The sequence below is a fragment of the Lasioglossum baleicum genome, chromosome 3 (genome assembly GCF_051020765.1).
Source record: "Lasioglossum baleicum chromosome 3, iyLasBale1, whole genome shotgun sequence".
Classification (NCBI taxonomy): Eukaryota; Metazoa; Arthropoda; class Insecta; order Hymenoptera; family Halictidae; genus Lasioglossum; species Lasioglossum baleicum.
The window spans coordinates 14453639-14476861 of NC_134931.1; the positions used below are offsets into that span (position 1 = coordinate 14453639).

The 23223-nt window shown below is 38.9% G+C and overlaps 1 protein-coding gene across 3 annotated transcripts in view; it reads left to right on the top strand.

The window, feature by feature from the left end:
* Nucleotides 1-23223, top strand: part of LOC143207390 (uncharacterized) — an 84021-nt gene that overhangs the window by 16328 nt on the left and 44470 nt on the right. For 2 of the 3 annotated variants that reach the window (XM_076420818.1, XM_076420820.1), the window contains exons 2-6: nt 12326-12428; nt 14817-15007; nt 17848-18922; nt 20412-20665; nt 22986-23108. In XM_076420818.1, coding sequence (XP_076276933.1) covers nt 12326-12428; nt 14817-15007; nt 17848-18922; nt 20412-20665; nt 22986-23108 — 1746 coding nt within the window. The remainder of the gene's footprint in view (nt 1-12325; nt 12429-14816; nt 15008-17847; nt 18923-20411; nt 20666-22985; nt 23109-23223) is intronic. The other variant, XM_076420819.1, reaches the window with a different exon arrangement.

The following is a 23223-nucleotide window of genomic DNA, read 5'->3' on the forward strand; positions in this document are numbered from 1 at the left end:
TCGTAGAGACTCTTCAGAACATTTCTACAAAATTGACATACATATAAAGCTTCATGAAACGCTGAACAGTGTCATTTGAATAAAATTTCGGCTGTTCGATGAAAAGCGTTTCATCCCGGTCATTCGAAAACAATATCTTTTATTTACTTTGTCAATATACATATAGCGGTAGTCGATGCAGGTTTTATAGGGGGACATTCGAAAACGATTTCTCGACTTTAAAAGACCTCATCGATCTGCGGTGAATCGCGATGCGAGAATAACGAGGACTGGAAAACTTTCGTCGCGCAGGAGATATGAATTCCTCTCGGTTCCATTCCCTACCACCCACAGTTCTGTATCCGTTTCCGGTAGGAAAAGTTGCCCGTGATAAAAAGAGTTGCCGATTAGAGGTGAAGTATTACATTTTTCCACGGGACTACTGCGCAGACCTTTTTGCCGAAACCACGTTTTGCCTCTAAAGAGTTCAACTAATTTTGTAATTCGCGTCTCTTGCTGCCCTTACAGCGACAGGTTAATTACGCGTCCACCAGGTTTACACAGATGTTCATGCTTTAACTGGCGTTTTTTAATCTGCCAGTCCTTTTTCGTATCTTACAACAGCGATTCGGAAATTCAGAGACATTTGGACAACTTCATTTTTCTGCACAAACCGGGATCCTAGAAATGAAAAACATCCTCTGAAAGCAATTTTATCTGTTGTATACAGGGTGTTTCCAATTTTTCCGGCAAGATTGTAGGAGCATGATCTACAAGTGAAAATACGAAGAAAATGTTATGTGAAGTTTATTTATAAACGCTTTATTACAATATTATAGGCAAATATGAATGCAGCCTGAATAGGTGCGGAACAGCAGATTTAAAGCTGATGTAATATGGAAGGTCGATTCTGTTTACTTTGTGCCTATACTTACGAGATATTTCTCTAAAAATTTTTAAATCATCATTTCAAAATGACCACCTTCTGCATTGATACAAAAACTTGACATCGTTTATAAACAAACTTCATATAACATTTTTCTCGTATTTTTACTTGTAGATCATGCTTCTACTATAAAGCCTACTGTAAAGCCTTGAGCAAAGAAAAACCTTTGGGTCCGTGTTATTTCTTAGATGTCCGTATGTTTATATTTAGGAAATTGTAGTAGTAGTAGTATTTATTTATTTCGGCCTCGCGGCCAAGAAATTGGAGACTTGGTTTACAATTCTTCTATGTTACCCATCCTTCCACCCATCAATCCATTCTTACACCCATATCCCATGACATACCATATGCCTTATTGTCTATAATTTATGTTAATCTATCCTAATGTCTTACATCTAATATTGCCTCTCCATCTCTCCTTTTGATTATTTCTTTCCTTTTTTTCTCGATACTCCTAAACCAGTTTACTGTTTCTCCCACTCTTTTATCTTGTACTATCTTTTCTATACTTATATTTATTCACTCTATACCTTCACAGTCGTCTGCCAGATGCTTTAGCTTCCCCAGGTGTCTCTCGCATATCATGCACATTCTCTCTTCCTCCTTTCTCCAATATTTATTCCCTTCTTCCATATTTCCACATCTTACTTAGTGTAGCCATCAGGCTCTGACTGTCCTCTTCTCCTTTCTCCTCTAGATACCTTGGTACCCTCACTTCATATACATGTATGTATTTATAACTATTACAGAACCTAGATGCCATTATTTTACCGTATTGTCACTGTCCCCGAGTTTGCCTATCCCTCTCTTTCAGAGTCTCAATAATTTCTATAGTTTCTTACTTATTCTATTCCCGCTTGACTGTATATCGTTCAGGTAACCCGTCCTCTCTTTGCTATTTCTTGTTGTCTCCCACATCTCTTCTCTTTTTTTACCTTCCTTCTTACCTTCTCTTTTTTTCTCTTCTTTTACCAGAACTCTTCCTTCCGATCTCTCCACTTTTTTCTAAAATCTTAACGCTTCCTCTTTTGCTCTGATTCGTACCTTCTCTTTCATGGCTTCTCCAGTACCACGTAATCTCGCGTTGTTCTGTCCAGTTACAGGCACCATTTGATGTATTTCGTTTGTACTCTCTCCAGTTCCTTCCTTTCATTCCACCCAAATATTTCTGCCCCATACATCATTATCCCTCCTACTAGACCAGTCAAATAAAATCATTCTTTTATTTAGGAAATTGTATAATAAAGAAGTAATAAAGTGAAATTAAATACAGAAGCAAAGTTAAATTAGATGTTACACTATATTTAGCAGACTGTACTGCAAATAAGCGTTCGAAAAGCCTTTCGATTTCAATTTCAGATTGTTGGAGGTCCATTAAAAAAGGATACGTAATAATGTAAAGTACATATGTAATGAATAAATGCTAACGTATGAAGGAACCATAGGGTGTAACTTTTCCAGTCGTACCATTGAAACTTTAGTAACAGATTCGCCGCTCTGAGACAATCATTCAATGGTAAAATTACTTTCTGTTGTCGGTGGTCGCGGCTTTGTTGACTGTTTCAATTGCGTTCGTTTAGAACTATTCTTTTGTTGATTGTAGCATTAAACGTGTTGTTCTGTCTTCTGACAATGAAACCTGAAGAAAGTTCAATAAAAGCACATCTAGCGAAAGTATTATAATATACTGTTATGTGATAGTGTTGATATTAATAGGTATCCTCTGATTGATTTGAACTGGGAACAATTCACTCCGAAGTTTTCCAGCGAGTCCAATCCAACGAGTCTTGTTTGTGGCAAACATAGCATAAAATCTGGAACGGTATCGCAGCTGCGTATGAATGCGTCGGTAGAATCGATTTCGTCAGCGTGCTGCGATTCACTGGCGCAAAAGCATCCTCTAATTCGGTTTTAATTACATGTTTGAATAAGGCAGCTGGAGTTCTTAGATCCAGTAAACTACGGTTAATGTCACGGATGCGGAAAATCACGGCTTTCAGCTGTTGTATACTCGGAACTTACTTCAAATTTAAAAGCTGTATCCGGCTAAAAGCAAAGACTACTTTTGCGGATTAAAACAGGAGAACTACAACCAGTATGGACGCTACGATCCAATGGGGCTTTTGACAGGTTCGAAGAATTTGAACTCTTGTGACACATTGAAAATAGCTCGATCGGATAATTTCTTCTGCGTACAGTGTACACCAATGAACTTATTTTTCGATGAAGTAAATAATTTCGAATATATTCGACAAAAACGATTTTATGAGCACTTAATTAATTATTTTAATGTTTAAGGGCCTTGGGGCACGATTTCCCGTTATCCGTAGGAGCTCAAAATCTACACATATTTTTTTTTAATTATTTTGATGTAACGAAACTAACTCTGTGAAGTCGTCGCAATCTCTCATTTCCCCCGATGAATGAAAAATCGAGAAATTCCTTGGAATTTGCGGAGACTCGTGAATCGAGGGATTTTTATTGACAGAGATCTTGAATCTATCGTACTTCCTACTGATAGGTTTCCTTACGGGACGGGAGTTTGTGTTCCCCATCCTCCATTCTTTCCCTGCGTAAAAGCTTAAAGAGTTCCACGGTAATGAAATTTTTCAAGTTCTCCGCTGGTGGATGGAATTAATGCGGATGGAAAAAGAAAAAATCTTACGTTCGGGAAAAATTAGAGAAGATTCGTGACACGGCTTTGACGGAAACTTAAAGATTAAATCCTACCGTTGTAGGTGAATACATTCTCCGATCATCGCAACTGGATTTGTTATATACTTTTATGTCTATCACAGAAACTAAAGACCCGATGGGTTTTTGTAGATCAAGGCATTCTTTTCAATTTATTGAAACTGTTAACATAAGGAATAAAAAACTTTAATTAACTTTCAAATTAAAACATGTAATACATATTTTTCGTTTTATTTTATGTTTGCATACTTTTCCCGAAAATAAAATAATTGTTCATATTTTTCGTTTGACGAGCCACTAAGGAATACGGATCATCGAGGTTCTATTGTACTCCCTCTGTCCCATAATAATAGTAGCAGAAGAAAATAAATATAGAACGCAACATTTATTATCAAAAAACTAGATTACATTAAACAATAAATTAAAAATATTACTCCTAATTTTTATTTTGAGTGTTCAGATAGTCTCCGGATTTTTCAATAATTTCGTTACTGCATTTTAAACTTGCAGGTAGGATCCCTTGGCTGCGAAGCTTTGGTTTTCCTATATGCGTGAGCTTAAAATTATTGGAGTCATCATTCTTCATTGCTTCCATCATAACTTGTTCTTTTTTCATCTTACTTTTACAATGGGCTGATATTCAACTGAAATAAAACAATTGATTTCGATCAGCGCATGAAATTAGAAAAATAGTTATAATTCGTAATAATTAAGTTAACCTAAAATTTGAAAGGTGTGTCAAGACAAATGACGGATGTCATGAAACAATGATTTTGATTGAAGTCTTCGCAATTTTTTGCGTTACAACGTAACTTACAGCTGCATTCGTCAATAATTTCCGTCTAAATATTCACTTGCTACCATTATTATGGGACAGAGGGAGTATCATGGACAGAACAAGTGAACAGGTATCCAATTCGTGTTGTACTATATCTATAGTATCATTTGAACCAGAGAAATGTAACGAATATCCTACTGTTTCATTTGTAGGTACATTGCAAATGTAGCAAATGTTTTTGGTTGTCGGAACCTGTTCCCCGACTTTCAGTTTGAAAAATCGGGCTGTCCGAAAGGTAATATTATCATCGTAAATTATTAGTTGGTACAAGTTACTAGGTCATCCGGAAAGTTGGTGCCGCTTCCTGCGCAGTGTTTCTGTTATTCTTTTTCCCTGAAACGCGAAATCTCGTTTGACTTGCTGAGCATGCAGCCTTCCTGAAACGTTGCAATAGTTTTTGTACTTTTTCCGGAACAAAAAAACAAACGGAACCATGGCTAGGAGTCCCACTAAAAAGAGTGTGCTTCAATCGTATCACGTTCAACACGTAAAAACAATTGCATTATTTCGACCGAGAAATTTCACTATTAAAGAATCATAGTTCCCGCAAGGCGCGCGAACAAAAATGTATTGATCTTTTATTTGAAGTAAACAGTAAAAATTGAGCATGGACATTTAGCAATACACATACAATAAAAGGTAAAAAAATCGAGGGTAATCATTTAGAACATAAAGAGCTATATAGAACCGAGAATAAAAGTAAGTAAAACGAGCGTTATAAATTGTTTTGTGAAGTGGAGAGAATTTTGGTGTGAATATTGTAGGTCTTGAAAAAATTCCTCTTGAAGGGGACAAAGGCGGCATTATAACGCCACGGGTTACTTTTATTTTCAATTTTAGATGTCCGGGCACTTTGCAAATAGACTTCGTGAATCTCGCAGGACCGTGTCTTTCCGGAGCCCGGGGGACAAAGTATAATTTTCGTTATTCACACGTTCGTATAAGTCTAGCTGGGTCACAATGTCTTAATTATCCGGTCAGGTAAGCCGGTGAAAAGGAGAAATAAAGGAGGGTGCATGTGATAGGGGAATGGAAAGTCTTACCTCGGTATTTTCAGGAACTTTAAGCACCCTGAACTCCGGCTCCTAATGTAAGTAAAGTATGGTACTATAGTCTGTCTTTATATACATTTCTTTGCGTAGTTCGCGGCCCTGGAAGTTAATCTACAACTTTAAGAGCAAATGAGAGAAGGAGGAAAGGACGGGGCATGGGTAGAGCTGAAAAATATCTCGGTTTCTCTCGACGCTTCTGCGGAGATATTACGTCTTACTGCGTTTCTAAAGGGTTGCCGAGAAACGAGTTGTAATTTACCGGTGTTCGACTGCCTCTGAATTGCGCGAAACTCTCTCTCCGGTGTTTCCTCATTCGCTCCTCCTCGATCAATCTCAAATTAATACACGTTCACGACTTTTTCATGTACTGTCTTCGAAATTAGATATCCACCTACTTTCAATCATTTTGAAAATCTCGTTAACGCTTCTGACCAGTCGGTTTTAAGAAAAGAGAACTCACCCCTTGAAAAATTTAAAATTTGCTGAAACGTTTAAGGGAAGGTGCAAATTTAATTCTCATATGTTTATCAGGGTGAAAATTCACTCATTTACTATTTTCATATATTGTAAAATTATTGATCCTTTTATGTCTATGGTGTGAGATGTATGTATTTCTTTAAAATGTGACGTTATACATAAATGAAACACAATTGGTTGATTTAACGTGTAGAACACAAATGGGGGAATTATTATTATAATCTCTTTTATATGCAATTATTTATGAGGAGCGTATATGTATACAGTGAGTCACCACGACGACGACGACGACGACGAAATTTTTGTTCCTCACGGAAAATTTTTATTTTACATATGAATCCGCAACATAGTAATTAGAAATTATATATTGATCTGCATAGCTGACATGCGAAAATGCAGCGGTTTTAAATTGCCTTCATAAAGGAATAATATAACAAAGAAATTGTAGGTGGTTTATGTTCCGTGAACTTTTTGCAATCGATGAAAGCTAATTTGAGAGCACATATCCAATTAAACTGCATCAGAGGCAAATGCTACTTATTTAATGCAAGATCACGAAGCTTCGCGTATTCGTCTGGCACGCAGAAACGATTAAAAAGTTTTAGGCAAGCCAGACGACCAACAGTACCAACATGTACTCAAATACGTGCGCTTCGTCGTGTGTGATGTGCAGTCACAATCGTTCCATTTCGTAAAATTGTCGAACAATCCGTTTGACTTCGTCCACCCCACATCTCGGGTATACCGTTTAAATGTTTGACGACTTCGAAACGAATCGAGTCGTTTGCATTTACGGGGAGCATTAACGAAGCCTGCGCGAATAAAACATATTCTTGTTCAACGAGATCTTTTTCTTGAAAGAGAGGGTAACAATGTGAACACGTCGTTAAAAGAGCCAGCTAAACGAACACAGAACGCCCGGGGCTTTAATTAACCGATAGTAGTATTTGCAATAATACATTTGCTGGTTTACTTCATTTTGCGTCCTTCTAAAAGTTGCGATACATAAAAGTAGAAAATATTACAGTACGATGTCGATAATCATGGAAAAATATGAATATTTTATTACGGAGAAAGAACAATTTTTACAGTTTTATCGAGGTAAATCGTTCTTAAAATAATCCAAGAATTGTGACAAGTTTTGATTAAGAAACATTGTGCTCTATAATGAATGCGATGTACCCTTACTACAGGCTCATCGTCAGCGTTCTGGACAGGCATCACGGCTATAAAGATTAATAGACGCGATTCTGTAAATGATTCATGGCTTCGCATTCCTTTTTCGTGTCTTGACGACAATGAATTAAATCACACATACCACCGATTAGCTCTATTATAATGCAGCCGTAACAATTGAGTTTTACTACTTACAGTGATGCAACTTGCACTTCTGTAGAGGTCTTGTATAGGAATGCATAGGAAACAATGAATTTCTAGTTACTCTTTCTCGGCTTACACAAATGTAATTTCGACAAGTCTTCTTATCGCAACAGGAACTAGAATATCAGCACTGTCTATTCGTTCGTTTTTGTATAGCCGAAGGCGGTAGATTCGTTTCCAGGATTGCAAGGGTACGAGATTCGACTTCTCATTTCTCGATAATACAAACGCGGGGTTTATCAGTAGTCAAAAACGCTATATAAAAAACCGATCTGTGGCGCTATCTCCCTCAAAAGTTCTATTTTTTCGTTTATCAGGCGTAATTTGCATTATTCGGCAGCATGTATCTAATATGAAAATAGCACAGTTGTATGCTTCCGAATAATGCAAATTACGCTGCCGAATAATGCAAATTGCGCCTCGTAAACGAAAAATAGGAGATAGCGCCCTAGATCGATCTTTTATTATCTAGCGATTTTGACTACTGAAAAACCCTGTGTTTCTATTATATGTATTATCGAGAAAAGAGAACGCGAATCCCGCACCCTAGCAATCCTGGAAAAAGGAGTCTACCCCGTTAATGCCAGTTTGAGTTGACGCTGCACACAATTGATATTGTGTTGTCCAGGATCGTGGATCGAAAACGAGCGACCGTGCAAGAAAGGAGATCAAGGGAGGGGGCGGGGGAAGTAATTACATGTGAATTAAACGCGTGAACGTTTCGTCATTTTGCCGAGGTGAATTTACTCAACGCGACGATTGAGGTCGGGTAGTAAAATGTTAGATCGCGGTAGTCGGGCGCGTTGACCTGGAACCTTTTTAAACGCCGCTGCTTTGTCAATGAAGGTTTATAGAAACCGGTGGTCTCGGACAAATTTCTTGACGGGTTAAGGCGCGTGACACGTTCTGTTGGCTTCAAAATGTGGTCGCTCCACCGTTTCCCGTTTAATGCTCTCTCTTTCCGGGAGAAAAAGAACGTTTTTAATGCTGTTATCACGGGTAGGTTATTTGGCTGGCTGCGTTCCTATTTCGAAAATGGTGAGACCAACTTGTGATTTGTCGACCGCATTTTTCGCATTCTCTCGTCAAAATCAATCCAATAACGAAGTAAAAACTGCTATGGCGATTGCACACCTGTCCGTTTGTCGACTCTTCAGAGCTTACTCGAATAGCGTTTCACCTCGTAGCGTGACGGATCAGACTCTTTCACTTCATTCACTGTCCAGGAATTGTGTACGCGGTGCGCTTAAAGAAGTTTCCACTTGAAAAAATTGATAATTTTTGGTTCCGCAAAGTGAAGTTCTGTCAACTTTTCAACGTGGTTCGCTTTATGTTCGGAAAAATTCGAACAGTTCGAATTTCAAAAAAATACTCGAGCTGCACAATTGGGTTGTCGGTGTCTGTTCATTATTCGTTATTTCTATATGTTGATAATTATATTATCAAACAATGGAAACATATACATATATATATATATATATATATATATATATATATACATACATACATATATAAATAAAAATATCAGTGATGGAGGACTTTTCAATATTGAATTTTCCATGTTCAGCTCGTTTTCCGTGTATCGGCAGCTCTTCACCCACGTCACAGTATGTTTTCCCAAATAGTCTGCGTAGAAACGTGGTTCGGGCAAGATTTCATTTACTTTTTCTACGGTTTCGAAACATTTGCTTTCGACGGCGGCGCTGCGATCCAAGTGGAATTCGAAAGAGATTTCCGATATTATATTTCCGGTTCACGTCGAATCGATGGTTGGAGCTTTACGGCATCAGTTAGAATGAGTTAGAGGCAGCGACTGACCTATCCCATGTTGAACGACCTCGACGAGTCTCGAAGGCCAATGTACCGTAATTCATAACTTTATCAGACGTTTCTCCTGTACCGCCGTAGGCTCATAAAGGTTGTGTGCGGCCCTATATTGAATTGAACTCGTATCCCCTTCCTATTTTCGATAAACGAGATTAAACAGAAGGAGGAAAAATTGAATTCGTGGCCTCAGATGTTGTATTTTCTGACTGTATTGTTTCCACGTATTCCCCGCGGAAGTTACGACGTGGATATAAGATTAACATCTGCGAACAATTTGATTCACTGCGTTGGGAATTCACGGTTACGTTCGTTTTCACAATCTACAAAACAGCCTTTTTTCAATTCTCCATTTTCATTTAATTTAATTCAATGATAAATATGTTCTGTTTTTGATCGGCTACCCCCCCCCCCCCACCCGGCCGGCCAGGGCGAGTCCTGTCCGGACCTTTATTTTTTTTTATTTTCTTTTACGGGCAGAGTGGAAATGCTCTTGCGCACGTCCCCCTGAGATGGAATTCGAGGAGTAGTGTGGGACTCAACACGGTTTCCGGATAAAGGACTGTGTCCAACTGTCCATACCTACTAAAACCCCCACGGCCCGGAACCCCGTCTAGGCTCCATCGCCTCTTCCCTGTTCGGAGGTGACGTAAGCCCTACAACCCGCTATTCGCTATTGCAAAAAGAGAGAGTATTCTCTCTCTGCAGGACTTACTCCACCGGATCACTTTCACGCTTGTTCTTGGCTTTTGAGTCCTGTCCGGATCCGGACAGGCTACCGGAACACAATACTGGGGATAGCCAATCTACGTCATCGACTGTCGGAGCACCAGATGCCCAGACCTGGTTTAATCCCTTGCCCTACGATTTATTTTGCGGTTTCAGTGACTAGAACTTTTTTGTAGATCGAAATTTCCTAAAAAAAGGAGAAAATTCATATTTATTGTATGCCTATATGTTCTGCAATAGCCGTACATTTAACACATTCACGCCGGCGTGTACCACCGGTGGCTCACGCGAGAAACACAAATAGTAGGCGTCGGCGTGAACGTGTTAAGGCGGTAGACTCGTTTCCAGGACTGCAAAAATGCGGGATTCGCGTTCTCATTTCTCGATAATACAAAAATCGGGTTTATTCAGGAGTCAAAAACGCTAGCTATAACATCGATCTTGGGCGCTAGTGCCCTATTTTTTCGTTCACGAGGCGTAATTTGCATTATGCGCAGTTGTATGCTTCCGAATAATGCAAATTACGCCTCGTAAACGAAAAAACAGGATTTTTGGGGGCGATAGCGTCCTAGATCGATCTTTTATCTAACGTTTTTAACTACTGGAAAACCTCATTCTTGTATTATCGAGAAATGAGAACGCGAATCCCGCACCCTTGCAATTCTGGAAAAAAGGAGTCTACTCCCTTAACAAAACCAAAAAAGAATTTTAGTTCGGTTTAAATGAAATTAATAACATACAATGACTCCCATTAATATTAGGACGCTCTAAAAAAAGCGATAATTTTTTAAATATTGCACTATACGATTCAAACTTTTTCGGGAAGCTAGACCAATTAGTTAACTACAAGATGTGAAAAGAAATTTTTTCAAAAATTGCATTTGATACGAATTGTAGAGAAAATACTAAAAGTTGCATTTTACAACTTTTTCAGAATTTGATACTCTATCGATCTATGGTATAAAATATAGGACATTCCATTTAAAAAACTTATTTTGACTTTGAAATTCCCCCTCCCCACCTTTCTAGGCCTCAAAAAATTAGACTATATGATTGTACCCTTCATACCGAACAATTTTTGTAAACAAATTTTTTTCATAACTTCAGTGCGTCACAAGATATTTCCGTTATCAGATAAACGAAACACCCTGTATATTTATTACACCATGTACATATTATATTTAATTATATTTATTGTATATTATCGGTAAGCTCATTTGCGGTAAGAACCCTCGACGACCGGCTGAGTCGGCAATCTCTCCCACTCTCGAGTATTACATAACCCTTCGTACAGTTACCCAGCTATATTAATAGATTAAACACTTACTGATTTGTACATTGAATCGTGTTGTATATGCACACTGCTTATACGTATATGAATGAAAAATTTAAATGGTTCGCGAATAATCGAGGAACAAGTAAATATGATCGTAATTACATCGTGTTTGGGCTCATTTTAATCAGAAGAATGTCACACATACGTTGGTATAAGTGTTCTAAAAAGATAAATAAATTTTTCACGAATATATTCGGTTTGAAAGAGTTTACGGAGACCGTTTTGATTGTGCTCTAGATACGCATGATGAAAAAACGCGCCTGTTACACTAAAATCCGCTTTGAACGTTGCATTCGGAGAGGTCATGCCCGAAGAACTTAGAGACATGTTCCGGCGACTGGGGAAACGCGAATATCGGTAGGCGAAACGACTATTGCGGCCGCAGCCGCTTTGTTTCCGGCGGTGCTTTCCGCTTTAGCCGTTCATTCCCGACCCGGCCGTGATAAAAAGTTCAATATCGAGTTGAAAAGCTAGACGAGCGACGAGTAACGTGGCGAACGGGGCGTATGCAAGTACTATTCCCGGCATTGCAAAGTGGCGCGGGCACCATTGACTTCCGGTCGAAGTCCGAGCAGAACCAAAGTGAACTCCCCAAGATCTCGAATTGCGGGAACTTTCTTCTGGGCGCGAGGAAGTTTCACCTGAGCCCGGAAATGGGAACTCCCGCGCTTCTGTTTCGCCGTAGACGGACCTCGTTCCCGTCTCTCTTCTCTTTTACTTATTTTGTTTTTTCTCTTTTTGCTCCTTACGTTCCAGAAACGGCGCGGCACATAGCGGTTCGAATGCCACAATTGACTGGGCAAAATTCATTTTCGAATCAACAAAAGCTAACTGTGTCAATGTACAGTCTATAATAACCAGACTGCGGATGTTCATGTAATTTTCAATTTTTGTAGGCGAATTTTATATTCTAGCATTTCTTGAAAATTTTTAGAATCTATAAATGCACGAAGATCCGCAGTCTAATAATAAAATAGAAACTTAAATCTTTTTAATATGTCCACTGGTTTATATTGCACGTTTCAATTTTTGCCATAAATGCATAAAACCTCTTTCCCGTTTGCTTGCAGGGTATTGCCAAAACGCGGAAGCTTTCGGTACGAAGAATGTCGCCCGGAATGGCGGCGATTTGAAAGACGAGCTGCAAGCCGATGATGCGGATCAGTCGTACGTGTGAGTACCCTAATCGAGTTCTAAACTCTGAAAATGTTTCCTGTTAGAGAAACTTGCTAGACTGCAGATGTTCGTGGGAACTTGTATTTTACAAAAGGGGGAATCAATGACCCAGCCTCCTTCAGATATGTGTAACTCGTGTCTGACAATTGTGTAATAATTATAAAATAAGAACGTCTTTCCGATTCCGAAATAACAGTGATGATGATTAATTATAAAACCATGAAAATTATCGAGTGAAATTAAAGTTTCCTAGATTAACTTTTCTAAATTATAGCATATACAGCATTAACATTTCATTAAATTTAATGTAATAAAGCAGAACTCGGAAATACATGAATTAAATGCAGTCTGTAAGAATTAAAGCATGCAAAGAGGATTTGCGACGAACCCAACGGGGATTAGAGGTACAGGAAACTGTGTAAACATGTTCAAACTCATTCAGTCCACAGAGGATCAGCGATACAGAAAGAAATGCGAGAAACCACGCGAGGTTTGTCGGACCGCGTTGCAACCGCGCGTCGCAAAAATCCGGGAAGGTATGAAAAGAGCGTCAAAAAGAAATCCGAGAGCTTACCAACGTAAACAGCCGGGCCAATTAACGAAGCGAAAAGGGCTGTGCCAAGGGGCACGTCAGTCGTGTTTCCTGTCCCCTGTAACAAGCTGTCCACGCAGCTTCAATGAACTGCGATCAGGCGGCCGCCGAATCGTCATTAAACCGCAACTTCGACTCCACATCGCTCCCGGCTATCGAGGATCAAACGAACAGCACCCAAAGTACAGAGAACCGATAATTACGTGGGCATACGAAATAAGGGTGATCGTGTTACACACTCAAACTTTTTAATTGGTCTAACATAGTCGGACCACAGCTGCAGAAACGCAAGTTACACGTGCTTGTACGGGACGCTGTAAAATATTCGACCATTTCGGAGAAAAAGGAATTATTCAAAAAAATATCTTTAGGTATATAAATATTAGGAAAAGATTGGCTAAAAATGTGGAGATGGATACATTCTTGTTATTTTTATAAAGCAATGTCGAATAGTCACTTTCAATGCTCCTAATGAATTCCCGCTTTTAACCATAAGATTTGTGTTACTTTCAAAAAACATTCTTTCTCTTAATCTGTTGGTGATCCAGACTCCTTGATATTTTCCATAGGCATGTTCAAATTCTAGAAAATAAATGATAACGTATGAAAGTGTATCGCGCCTAATAATTTGATCGTGTACATACAATCAATTTTAAAATATTCATAGACTCCCCGAAGGGTTAACAATGTATAATTAACACAGACGAATTTTATCCAGATTTCTACATTTTGGTTTTATATTTTCGGGACATCCTGTAGACACCGATGGCCAAACAATATTGCCCAATTCGTTCGTCTCAATTACATCGCGGCACGAATCGTAATTACCTACCGCTGCGCGACGCGATGAGCGCTAAAAAATTTGCGCCGGGAAAATAATATAGCCCGAAGGGGTCGTTTCTGCTGCGAACCTCGCCGCTAATAAAGGAATCTTTACTTTCGCGGTATTTCCATTCCCAATCGTCAGAATCGGGAACAATGGGAACAACATGTCTCCCGGTCGCTCGTTATTGAGATTGTCGGAATATCGGGGCTCTTTGGGAACGTACTAATGCTAGCCGCGAAATTATCTTCGCTATAGCCGAACCGAGCGGCCTTCCTCGTTGAAACGGTAATTGAAATTTCCATTTCCGCTCGATCCCCGCTACGACGTGTTCGCAACTATCTTTCTGAACACTGTTTACCTCAAGGATACGCTGCGAATGCAGAGAAACGGAAGGCGCACTTGTATTCTTGGAATTGTCAGTTCTTCTAACACTAATGATTCATTAGTAATGAGTTTACCTGTCAAAATGAAGGGCTCCATTGAGATTCTAACGTTGCATCCATGAGGAATTACTCAATTTTATTTCCTCATGTGTCTGATATGAATGATGTCCAGAATAATGACCTTGACAACATATTTCAACGTCATTGAAATCTGCGAGGAATTGCTAAAGTCAATGATTACCAAATGTAGTTCTTAAATTACAACAAACTGGAGTGAAATAGGAAGAAAATAATATAACAGTGTTTTTAAATTCTTCTAATGTTTATACTGTTTCAAATTACACCTACTGACGATGCAATGGTACTGGTGGTCCATGAGTGGAATATACGGTAAAGACTGGATGTGGTCCGTGCTTCCAGGTCGGAAATTTCTAATGTAGGGTTGGGGGTAAGAGTACGGAGGGTAACTTAAAGAGGTACACGATGTTATACACGCTGAAAGGAGGGTGGGGCTGGACCTGCGAGATATAGTCTTGCCATTTTACGGAGAGAAAAAAGAAATGGTTGGTTGTGTTGTTCATTAGCTGGGATGCGTCTCTCGAGGGTAAAAAAACGCTCGATGAGAACGGCGACTCTTTCTCGTCTCGAGACGTGGCGGAGGTGCTGGAGACGGAAGCGGAAACAGTGCCTCGAGCTGACGGAAATAGGGACGACGTCCTCGTCCCACCAGAAGATGCTTCGAACAACTCATCCCTTCGGTCGGGTTTGAATGTCAGTGAGTAAAAATGTTTGCCCTCCGAATTTGCACATCGAAGCAGTTACCGACGCGCCGAGAATGTTTACGGGAAAATGGTGCGCCGCGCCGCGGGGCATAGTGGTCCGAATTATGCCACAATTATTTTAAAATCGACAGAAACTCTACTGTCAATGTGATCTATAACAATTAGACCGCGGATGTTTATGCAATTTACAATTTTTGTAGGGAAATCTTAAGAAAGTGGGATCATGTAAACTCTTGATTTCCAGTGGCACTGGAAAAATTAAACATTTTTAGAACCCATAATTGCATGAAGATCCGCAGTCTAATAATAACCGGATATCAAGATTGTTCACTTAAAAAGAACGTGAAAACTTCATTGTTAATGTTCACGTAGTAGTAATTTGCTATTAGTGTATAATTTCATAATCAAATTTTAATGTGATTCTAGTATAGTCTGTCGAACCTACGTAGACAGACACATATTTACTCTGTAAATGCAATCTCGCGATAGTATTAGGTGAGCATATAGCAATATGTAGTGCAGATATGGCCCACTATTGATACGTATTATTACACGTGGCTAGAATCACGTCCTGCTGAGAGTTGAAACTGTTCTGCTTGAGCTTATAGCTTAAAGCGAACTGCTACTTCAACGAAGCTTCTCCAGACTTTAATTACCGATTACGTTCATCAACGACTTGAAACAGAAGAAATTTGATAACTCGTTCAAGGCACAAGTTTGTGGTTGTTATTCTATGATTTTTTAAGTTATCAATTCCAGTCGCTATTTATTCTTTAATTTAATACTATTACTCCATAAAATCACATACATATTAACATACTTACGTAAATGAAAGATTGACAATTTCTTCTTTTTTAAAATAGCGAGACCATAGATTAGACATTTTTGCAGAGTGCCATATAAAAGTTGTTTGCAAAACATCGGGATGTTACAAATAATTTTCACGGAAGTGTGAGACTGGCGAAACTTCCGAAAGGAACCGTGCATTTTAAACTCAAGCTGCTGCGCGTTGCAGTTCGAGAAAGTTGTACCTTTTATGCACAATAATTCTATAAACTGGCGAAGTTTTGTCAAAATTCACTTCGCGGTTTCTCCTTCTGATACACATATTTTTCGCTTACCTTACGAATGTGCTGACTCTGAAAGAGTTCTTGCGTTTTTAGACAATTTTTGACAAAAAACTTTTCTCTCTGTTCATTTAAATTGGATATTTTTGTTCGTAAAATCTTACTCTAGCATTTGTAATAAGTATTGTACACAATTACTACCTGGTATCGCGTTCACTGTAATATGAGTCATTTATACATCACTAACCCTTTCACTTTCAGCGGTCCGTCGACGTTTATACATTTATACACATACACGTGTTTATATAGCATAGTTTGATAAACGCATTAACGTGACCAACGTCGCGCGAATTTTGTATAATTCACATGAGTAATTCATAGATATCGTAAATTCGAGAACTCACATTTATTAATAATTGAAGAGCACAGTTCCACTTTACAGCGTACAGCGTATTATCCTTTCAGTCTTTTCGACAGTGCTAATAAAATGAAGGATGTGTGATCAAGTACCTTGGAAACACAGGTTCGAACTTTGAATTCGAACTCTCTATAAGTACTTCGAAAAATGTAAATAGTACTTCTAAGTATACTCGAACCTATGCCAGATAGTTTCGAACCTTTTACAAGTACTTTGGTAAATGGAAGTAATACTTGCAAGCACATATACTCGAATCTTGGTCGAACAGATTCGACATTTTTATGAACATCGTACTAGAAATTCTCTTGGTTTTTCTAATCATTTTTTTTAACTTTTAAGATCAATTATGCTGTCATTTAATACAAAAGCAGGAAATATCACGGATAAAAAAAGTAGGCTGCCACCAAGTATTGTAAATGAAATATTATTCTTAAATAGTTACGAATCTAATAAATAAAATGCTTAAAACCTACGATGCAGTTCTGATTTCCAAGATTCGGGTACTACTTGTAAAAGATTCGATTCCTATCAACATCGAAGCACTTATAAGTATCTTTTCGAAACTTGTAACTACTCATTCCGAGGTTCGATATCAGTTTGTATAAAGTGAATACTTTTTAAATATAATCATTGAAACATTATTGCTTTTAAGTAGTAATCGAAACCCATGAAATGAAACTTGGTTATTAAAATTGACTCGGATTCGTGAGTATACATATATTGAACTTGGTCCCATTCCTACTAATAATCAATAATCTCTACCAGATTGTATATTTAATACAGAAATTTCATATTATACTAATGCAAAAGATAGACTTCTGATGGATAATAAGATTAACTAGAATACAACAAATGATTTACTTGTCCGTTTCAATGCTAAAATTAATTTTACCTTACTACCGAAATTGAGGCGTACGTTAAGTTCCAATTAGGATTCCAATTTGTATATCCCATCTCAAAGCCGTTTGCCCTGACAATAACGTGAATTTACACTTGCCTTTCAAAAGCAAGCTAAAGTACGAAATTCCTGTCGCTTGAATAATTATGAGCGGTACTGTTCTGTAAACTCTGTGTGATGAATCCATGTTATGCCAGCCAAATAGGTTACAGAGATACGAAGAGATATTATATATTTCATTTGTTCACAAATTCACGGATTCACAAAATTTGCGTTTCTTATAAAATATTAAAATGAGCTTAAAATCTTTCCTCTAATTTGGTAGCAATTCGGAAATATGCTTCAGGGTCGATAGGATGCGCAGAGGTCGCCCCTGAAGTCACCGAAAAGAAAAAGATAACGCGAAGTTTCGATCATGTAACCACGTTCCCCTTGAAATCTCCGTTTCAGCAACCACACCGATCGCTCGTCGCAGAGGGAACGGCGGCGACCGGGCCCGGAGGAAACGTCGTCGTGGCAAGGAGTCGAAAAGTCCGGACGTGGACCGTCAGCGTGCCGTCGCGAACGATTCTCGCGAGTACGAGATCCGAGGGAAAAGAGGGGGTGGGGGTCAGTCGAAGAAATCGAAAGATTCGCCGGCGAGACGGTACCGTGCGGAACGACGTCGTCGGAGGAAGAATCGCGAGCGGAAACGAGGCCGGAAGAGAAGCAGGCAGAACGAGGATCGGGTGGATGGTCGCAGGGGCTCGAAGTTTAAAAGACGGATGAACGATGCGCCGGCTGCGTTGGTTCTCGGGAAGCTCGGCGAAGACATGACACCCGACGGCGATGGCGTTCGTCAGAGAAACTTGTCTCTTTCGAATTGGCCAGGTTCGAACTCGTCGTATGTAACGGCGGCATCCAATCTTCAAAACCAATTAACCACGGAAAGTGGCAGGCGGTCGCCGCAGACCACCACGCGTTACAGGAGCCACGAGGACACGGTTGAGAGGGAATTCTCCAGGCAGCTGGAGAAGGAGATCCTGAGGACGCAGATGGAGGACCCGGCCAGTTTGGAGAACCGAATCTTGGGTAGCTCTTTGTCCAGGCAATCCCACGAACGACAAGACAAGCCGAAGAGCAGAAAGGAGAACAGGTACGGTAACTCGAGGTACGACGCCGAGAAGATGCTGGGTTATTCAAGGACCAAGGAGGATCTACCGATACTGGACATGGAGAACGAGGTGCTGGCCAGGACGCTGAAGGACTACAACGCCTACATGACGTCCAGCTTGAAATTATCGATGTTGCCGTGCCGCGATGACGTCGAGCATCACAAGACGTCCGGATCCCATTCTCATGGGAAACCCATCATCGATGGAACCGAATTCGAAAGGTTCGCCGGAAAGAAGAACCCGGAGACCACCAGTACTACCAGCACAACCACCACAGTGTACGACGACGATACCAAGGGAGATTTATCATGCATAAACGGGACTTTCATGCCAGCTCCACTCGCGCGACATGCGCTGATCAAATATGTAAAGTAAGTGGCTTTTAGTATGAATTATTCAACTCGTCCGAAATGTGGCGGCCTCCGTAGATTTCAGCGGAACCGATTTCCTTTATAACGACGGATTCATGACTGCACGGAGGGGCTTGTCGTTGATCAGCACGTTTCGGATCTTTCGTAGGAAACAGACACGAACTTGATTGAATTCGAGTACAACGGATATTGTTTTTGTTGAATTAAACGGGGCTCGTTCGAAAGGGATGCAAGTTTCAGCTCCGAAAGTAGATCTACTTACCGAACAATTGAAACTCTATCATTCAGTTTACGGAGAACGTTTTACCTCTTGCTTATTCGAGTAGCTGGCGCGAGGAGCTCTAAACATTTAGCAGGGTTAAATGTTTTATAAATGTATTTTCATTCTCGATGCTATTAGATTTAACGTTTCATATTGTAATAATTACTAATAATTACCGAAAGTAGAGAAAGATTTCGAGTTTTATTCAAACTCGGTCTCTTATAGCTCACTGAACCATCTTAACTTATTCTTAAATATTAAATCGTTCTTTGAAGAAGGACTGTTGCAAAAGTCTCGTTCCTGGCTTAGACAACTCTATAATTCCCGCTTTCAGTTTTCTATAAATGGCTACGTTAGATAGCACTCCGGAAAGCAATCGTTCCATCTATTATTGCAGTTGTCCTTGTCCCTTCTGCGCAGAGCTTCCTCGAACACTTGCGAAAGCTCTCTTTCAAAGCTTCCCCTCCCGTTTGTTCTTTAATCGAGCACACACCTCTATGCTGGGAAGAACGTGACGCTCTATTGGCGCTTGAAATTTCCTCTTTTCCACAGAAAACTGAATTACGGGGACAACTTCGTAGTAGAATTGTATGAGACCTGGGAAACTTTCTTAGGATCCGAGAGCTTGAACTTTTCAATGTTCTGACGCGCTGGAATTATCGTGCAGTGCTATAAAATGTAAAAAGACGTAAAATTCGAGGGAACTGCGATGTCAAATATGTCTTTCGCGAGACAAATTGCGGAACTAAATTTCGATTCCAAGAGATGGTTGAAATTTAGGGACTAGGTCAGCTAAAAGTCTTAGAAAGTCGACCTTCTTTTTATCCTTACTTGATAGTTTGCGTTTCAAGTGGAAATTTTCACTATTTTAACTACTTTGTAAAGCAACAAATTGAAACTTTAAAGCTCTTTTCTCATCAGACTGATTTAAATATTTTTATATCATCATTTTTTGCCTAAAGAAATTAAAAATTCGGTGAATATAGAAAACGAACTGTATAAACGAATTGTATAAAATAATACAATTCAACAAATTCAATGTTCTTTATGCGTTCCAATAATCAAAAGGTTATTCTTTAAAATTTTACAAAACGATAAAGCATAGTGTAAATTACGTACAGTTTAGAAGTAGTTACTTTTTTATTATTCGTGCAATTTTTGCTAAATCACTAAAGAGCTAAACCACTCGTGTATTCTATTATTTTACATTGTTAATGTTTGTCCAAGGTCGTCTATACCAGGCAACGAATATCTAGAAGCCGATTACGAGTGCGCCCCAGGGTATTATATGGCGACCACACAGAATAGGTTGCTCTGCAAAAATCGCCAATGGATAGGACAGTTGCCGAAGTGCAAGATCAAGCAGAGTCCCGAGGGAGTTTGCATCGATGCCCCCTGTGACCAAATTTGCAAGGAAATCGATGGCAGACCAGTGTGCTCCTGTTACAAGGGTTTCCGTTTAGAAGACAACAAATGCGTTGGTAAGTTGCATTTAATTCACTGTACATATTTTTCTCTGTTTTGCAAGCACTTATCAGTATAACACTTCACTAGCCGTACGACGAAAATTGTTATCAATTTACATAAAGTATTAGAAAATCGTGGAAAATAACACCTTTTTAAGATCTCAATACCATGGATTTTAGGATTTTCGAATTTAAGGAATTTTGATTAGGAGTAAAAGAAATTTAAAACGGTAGACGGATTAAAAGAATTTAATGATATCGATACATATAATTTTCAATTTCTTGTTATTTTCAGATCAATAATAACCGGGCTGGTTCTATTTTAACCAAGAATAGCAAGCTTATATAATTACTCTCTTTCTGGCGATTTAATTTAATGAACAGTTATTACGGTCGAAAAGGTTAATGGATTTACAGCGACTAGCTTTCCTTAAAAATATATTTAAAAGAGTAAATTGTACAGATGCAAATACACTTCACAAAATAATGTCACTGTTCAGAATCCTAACCAAGTGAAATATTACATATTTTAAAAAGGTATATAAATCTACGAGAATAGAGCTAATGAAGTGTTAAACCGCTTTGCACGTTGTTCTTGTAACTTTGTAGAAGATTTAATAATTTTGATCGTTTTTAGTGCTCGGTAGGTTTAGTGTTAAGACTTCGTTCACTTAAATATTTTTCTAGTTTCGTATCTTTAATTTACGATATTAATTGAAATCTACTGCTTACAAGATTATTGAACACGTCTCGATATAAAACGATGATCAATATGATCATACCTGACGATATATGTAGTTCGACTTAAGTAAAATTCGATAACCTTTTCTTTTTGAACGGTGGAGCATAAAATACTTGGCATGACTATCGGTAATCCGAGAGAGAATCCTTTCACAATACCTTGATCCCAAATTTCTCGTTCGGTTCGCTTTTCAGTCCGCGCGAGTTGTGAAATCCATGAATGACATCATTTTTCCATGGAAAGTGGCCCTGTCGCGTCTGTAGAAAAGAAATTTCTCGAGATGAAATATCGACAGGATCTTCATTGAAATATTGACAGCTTTCGTGTTCTGCGATCGACAAGTTTCTCCAGTCGGTATTAAAATATCATCGGTTACGTACGAAAAATCTTCCATCTTTCCCTGTGCATATCCGCGTCGAGTGTATACGCGGCGGCCGTGTTCCTTTCTCGCGAAAGTTGAGCAGCGTAATCAAATTTTATCTGAAAGCTCGCTCGTGAAAATCGGAGTAAAACGATAGCAATAATTGAATCAGAGCTGAAACTTTATTTCTCTGTTCCGCGTTCGAGTGTTTAAACTTTTAAGCGGTTCGACCTAATCCTGGGGAAAGTTCCTCTTAGCCTGACTTCAAATGTAATTCCCGTTAAACAATCTCGTATTATTCGAAATTACCAAAGTCGCTATATTCGTTTTTGAAATATACAAAATATAGCTTTTTTTAATGAAGCGTTAAACAACTTATTTTTTCTTATTCAAACCCATAGAATATGTACATATATCTACGGCCTTCATGAAATCGAAATAAAAATGGCTTGCGAATGTACGTCAAACATGTATTTCATTTCAGAGCATAAAATCACGGCGCTGTGAAATTGTATTTTAGCGTAATCGGTAATCATCGGTGCAGCAAACTAATTTTTGTAACGAAGATCGAAATTGCTCGCAAAAATATTTTTCCTAAATTGATTTCACTAAATTGATAATAGCAATCGTAATAAAATCGTGTTTTATACATGAGTATATTCGTGCTGCAGCAATCTGAAAAATTGAATCGTACCTTTAGAAAACATTGAAATATATAAAACTGTATATTTAGTTAATAGTACATGGACCAGTATGCTTGTTATTCTGTGAAGATCGATATATACAATTATCTTGATAAAATAATTAATTTCTACATACGCTAACCGCAAGTACTTAGCCAATTCCACAAGTCAATTTCTGAATTCTTCTTCCTTTCGCGAGTCACACCAAAAAGATACGTATCAATTAATAGTTAAAATTATACGCATTTACAATGAATGTGAAACGAAAGACGAAGGCCAGATGTGATATGTCATTGGATGGGATATATTTTCCACTTAGTTTCTATATGAGAGGTAGCATATTCTGCACTGAAGGTACACGAAAATCATGTCTGCAATATATTCACGTTAATCCGTTTGACTGAGCGAGTTCTGCGGAACTAGTAAAATATCAGGCTTGCCCTGTATCATTAAATGAACCGTTTATTCGGTGAAAAGGCGTTGGGAACGATGTGGTGGAGAAGTTACCTAAATTCCGTGAATTACACGTATGTGCTCATTGAAATTTAGATGTGAACGAATGCAAGGATAACAAGGGAGGTTGCGAGCATAAGTGCGTGAACACGCCGGGATCCTTTCGTTGTGAGTGTCCGAAGGGAATGAAACTAGACGAGGACAGGTCCTTGTGCAGGGGTGAGTGATTTTCATTGGAATATACTGCGAAATCTCGTCGTTTTCCACTCGCAAAAAGCAACAAGTGCAAAAGCAAACGTTACCGAGCAGCTCCATCCACTTGGTCATTAACTGC